This window comes from Anopheles cruzii, unplaced genomic scaffold (assembly GCF_943734635.1).
Source record: "Anopheles cruzii unplaced genomic scaffold, idAnoCruzAS_RS32_06 scaffold00826_ctg1, whole genome shotgun sequence".
NCBI lineage: Eukaryota > Metazoa > Arthropoda > Insecta > Diptera > Culicidae > Anopheles > Anopheles cruzii.
The window spans coordinates 1-4,047 of NW_026454413.1; the positions used below are offsets into that span (position 1 = coordinate 1).

General features: G+C 52.1%; 1 protein-coding gene across 1 annotated transcript; it reads right to left on the reverse strand.

Moving 5' to 3' along the window:
- Window positions 1–12: 12 nt before the first annotated feature.
- Window positions 13–1,041, reverse strand: LOC128276269 (uncharacterized; the record flags this gene model as incomplete). The annotated part of the gene is made up of 2 exons (XM_053014737.1): window positions 803–1,041; window positions 13–111 (listed from the first exon to the last, which is right to left on the reverse strand). Coding segments are annotated over exons 1-2 (338 nt in total), but the record flags the coding sequence as incomplete, so codon positions are not given.
- Window positions 1,042–4,047: the final 3,006 nt, after the last annotated feature.

The following is a 4,047-nucleotide window of genomic DNA, read 5'->3' on the forward strand; positions in this document are numbered from 1 at the left end:
GCCAGGTCGAACAGGGCGTCCGTCTTCTGCTCCGAGTCAGCCGGCAGCGTGTTGATGATCTCGTTCTCCGAGATGGCCTTTCCGGTGCGCTCGGCCGGCACCGACGGGTCTCTGCGTGTGTGTTTGGTCGAAACGTAACATGATCAGTAAACGAGCATTGCAGCATTGAGCATTGAGTAACGATCCCTGGTACCGCGCTACGACCCGAGACCAGATCTCATCCCAATTCCAGAGAAAGAAGAAAAAAAATTCTTGGGCCAAATCCCGGAACTGTTCTTGTCTTGTCTAATCTGTCACTCGATTCGTCGTCTAAGCGACACTAGATGTGATCCTCAAAACGAGCCCTAGACGAGATCTTCAAAACGAGCCCTAAACGAGATCTTCAAAACGACCCCCCGACGAGATCTCCAAAACGTGCTCTAGTTGTGATCTTCAAAACGAACCTTGGACGAGATCTTCGAAACGATCCCTAGACGTTATCTTCAAAACATCCTCTAGACATAATCCCCAAAACGAGCCCTAGACGCGATCTTCAAAACGAGCCCCAAAACGAGCCGAGCCCCGTTGTGATCTTCCAAACGAGCCCAAGTTGTGATCTTCAAAAAGAGCCCTGAACTTGATCTTCAAAACGAGCCCTAGACGATCTGAACTTCAAAAATGGCTGGCAACCAAGCAGAGGCAGCCCGAAAAATGCGGCGCCTTCTGCCATCGATCGCTTCCTTCACTGCCATTCAAAGGACACTACCGTTTCCGGCTGGGGGGATCGCGGGTCACACTTGGGGAACGGGTCCAGAATAATCACCTTGCGAACGTCACACCCGGTGCCAGCTCGATGTTGGCGGCGCGGGCCGCCCGGTTCAGGGCGGTGATGCCCTTGACGGCGAAACAGGTGCCCATCTCGTCGCTATCCAGACAGGTGCCAAAGTACTTGGCCATCATGCTGAACGCTCCGCCGGCGCTGGCGCTGGCACTCTGGTCTGCCGGGGCCGGGGCTGCGACGGCCACGGCCACCAGGGCGGCGATTGCGATAAACACTTTCATGCTGACTGCGTTCTTTTGTCGTTGTTCACTAGCGCCAAAGCTTTCGTTTGTTTCGTTTCGTTTTTGGCTTTTCCGGGTTTCCGGTCACTCGGCACTTGCGGTCACACTTGCGTTTTGCGCTATCGATCACCACTCGAACTGCTCGAATCTCTCGGGAGGCGAGTCGAGTTCGTCTGACTTCTGCGATCGTCAATTGGAAATGGTGCCGGTATCCGAATGCTGTAACCCCTTTTATAGTGATCAACAAAAAATCTCTCGAATTCGAGCGCACACACACCACCCCCGGGGCCGGCGCACGCACACCGGCGCGCCGCCGATCGCTTCTTCAAACGGCGCGCGCTGATGATAAATTGTAAGCCCGAGATATTATGTTAAATAATTTTTACATCCCAATCCCACGAGCGGGAGAGAGAGAGAAGGAGACAGTGAGAGAGAGAGCGCGCGAGAGAGAAAGCCCGAGCGCGAAAGAAAGCACCGGGCGTGAGATCGCGAGACGCGTGAGAGAGATGATCATGCGGATGCTCGCTCACAGCTGCTTGGGGCCCGAGAGCGAAGGAGCCGCAAAGAGGCGACGAAAGCGCGTAAGATGCGCGCCCGCGATCGCGCCCGTGCGAGCAGGACGACGCAAGTGGGGCTCGTGTCCTGCACGAAGCGCCCGCCCGAAACATCTCGCAGATGTGTGGGGCTCTCTCACTCTCCCAATTTCACTTGGCAGACCAAATTCAGAATCCATTCATCAGCAGCAGCTCGGAGTCGCCCGGAGATCCGGCCGCCGGTTTATCGGATTCCGATCGAAGGTGGGTTACGTGGGCCTCGGACAGCCTTGGGGGACCCTTGTGGGGACAACGAAGAAAAGGAAAAATCGAAAGCCGCCAGTATACTTCTGGGTTCTGGGACGTCGAGCGAAACAGAAAAAGAGAGATGGTAGGCAAACGGCAAGTGACACTTTCTTCTCGGTGTACACACACACACGCGCGCGTCTGCACAAAGCGAAACCATTGCCCATTCTTTTCTCCCGACGGCGGCACCATCATGTGTGAAATCCGGCTTCCCGGCCCTCGCCCGACATCCTTCCCATGTCCCTGTGTGTTCGTGTGTGTGATTCACCACCACGCGGAAGCGAGTGACGCAATGCGCGCGATGCCAATATGGCCTGGCCGCATTCCCCAGCGCTGACCGAACCCGACCCGACCCAGCCCGGGACGGACGACAGTTTTCACTTTTCTTCTCAGCCCAGCCCAGGGGCCAAATAAAGTGTGACAAAGGAAAATATTTACTCGCCTGCACGGCGTCGACGGCGAAACACGGAAACCTCATCCAGTCGGGACAAAACGGACGCACCTTTCGCGCCGCGGTGCGTGCGGGTGCGTCTGCCATTAGTTTTCCCTCCCATGGTCCGGCCAAAACGCATTTGGTTTTCAAATTTATTTACTGTTTTTCTTTTCTGTTCCCCCCCGGGGGGCGTGACCTTACCGCGGTCCGGGCGCTCCAGACACTCTGGACGCGGGTGTCTCTGATTGTTTACTGTTTTTTTTCTCTTCCTGTGCTTTTGGTGGCAAACTGCAACAAAAAAAGAGCGGTGAGAAAATGATGAACCAAGCGACGAACCCCGACGAATTCCCGATTCCCAAGACCTTGCCGGCCGGCCAAGTCGGCCAATGGGAGCCGACGACGGCCGGGGAGAAAGCTTCCCGATGACGATGATGATGATGAGATGATGTCGCCAGCGTGCCGATAGATGACGAGGTGACGCGGTTCGACGGTGCGCATCTTCGATTCGTCGTCGCTTCCTTGACGACCGGTGCGTTATGGAAGGAATTTGCGCACGTCCCCATCCCGCCGTCGCAAAGGAAAGTCGCGAAGCAGACACTCCCGTGATCCCGCCGGTATGTGGGTCGTGTGCCGAAAGGGCGCTGGACAATGGTGACCGTTTTGGCGCTTTGGACATCGTCGAATGTCTGAAACTTGAATAAAAAACCCGTCCAGTGATTCAAAAACGCATTAAAAGTGCGAGGATATGCTTTGAACTCGGCCTGGCGACGTGCAATCTGTGTGGCAAACACTCCAAGTTCGCTCGCCACACAAACTTGGAAACGTCAAAACTGCATGCAGTTTGTAAACAAACCCACGCGGAGAGAGTCGATGTGTTCCGGGTCACGCACACATACACATGCTTGTGGAAATTACGGTCAACGGGTGGAGGTGGGCTTAAGATCACTCTAATAAACTTATAACAAGGCCCTTCACTTGGGCCAACTTCGTTAAAAAAGCGTTAGCAAAATCCACGCCTTGAGATGTAAACAAATGCTTCCGTCATCACCAACACAACAGTACGGCAGTGGCAACCCCATATATCAGGCTGTTCAATAAGTTTTTCAATAAGAGATTCCAATTAATGAATTCCATCCCTGAAGTGACAATCTTAAAGGGCTGCAAAGTACACTTCCACGGCCGTTATGACCTCATCATTTGATGAAAATCGCTTTCCACGCATGAATTTTCTTTGGTCAGGAAACAGATGGAAGTCGGCAGGGGCCTAATCTGGTGAATATGATGGATGCCCCAACAATTTCAACTTTAATTCATGGATTCTTGGATGAAATTTTCTCCTTCAGCTTGTCTAAATGGTGACAATAATATTCAGAATTAATTGTTTCACCATTTTACACGTAATCCACAAATCAAATGCCTTTCGCAAACCAAAATACTGATGGCAAGACCTTCTTAGCCAATTTTTAAACACGAATCGGTTTCGGAAAACTAGATTCACACCATTCTTTAGCCTCTTGTTTTGACTCAGTATCATAGTGATAGACCCAAGTCTCATCCATAGTGATGAGTCGACGGCACAAATTTTATTTCACTTTTCCTCTTTATCCTTTCGCAAATGCTCCAAATGTTGCCAAGAAAAATGCATTCAAATGTGTTTTTGTTCCAGCTTTCTCCGGTTACAGTCACACGACGATTTTCCAATATGATATCCTGTATTTTTCCTACGATTTCAGG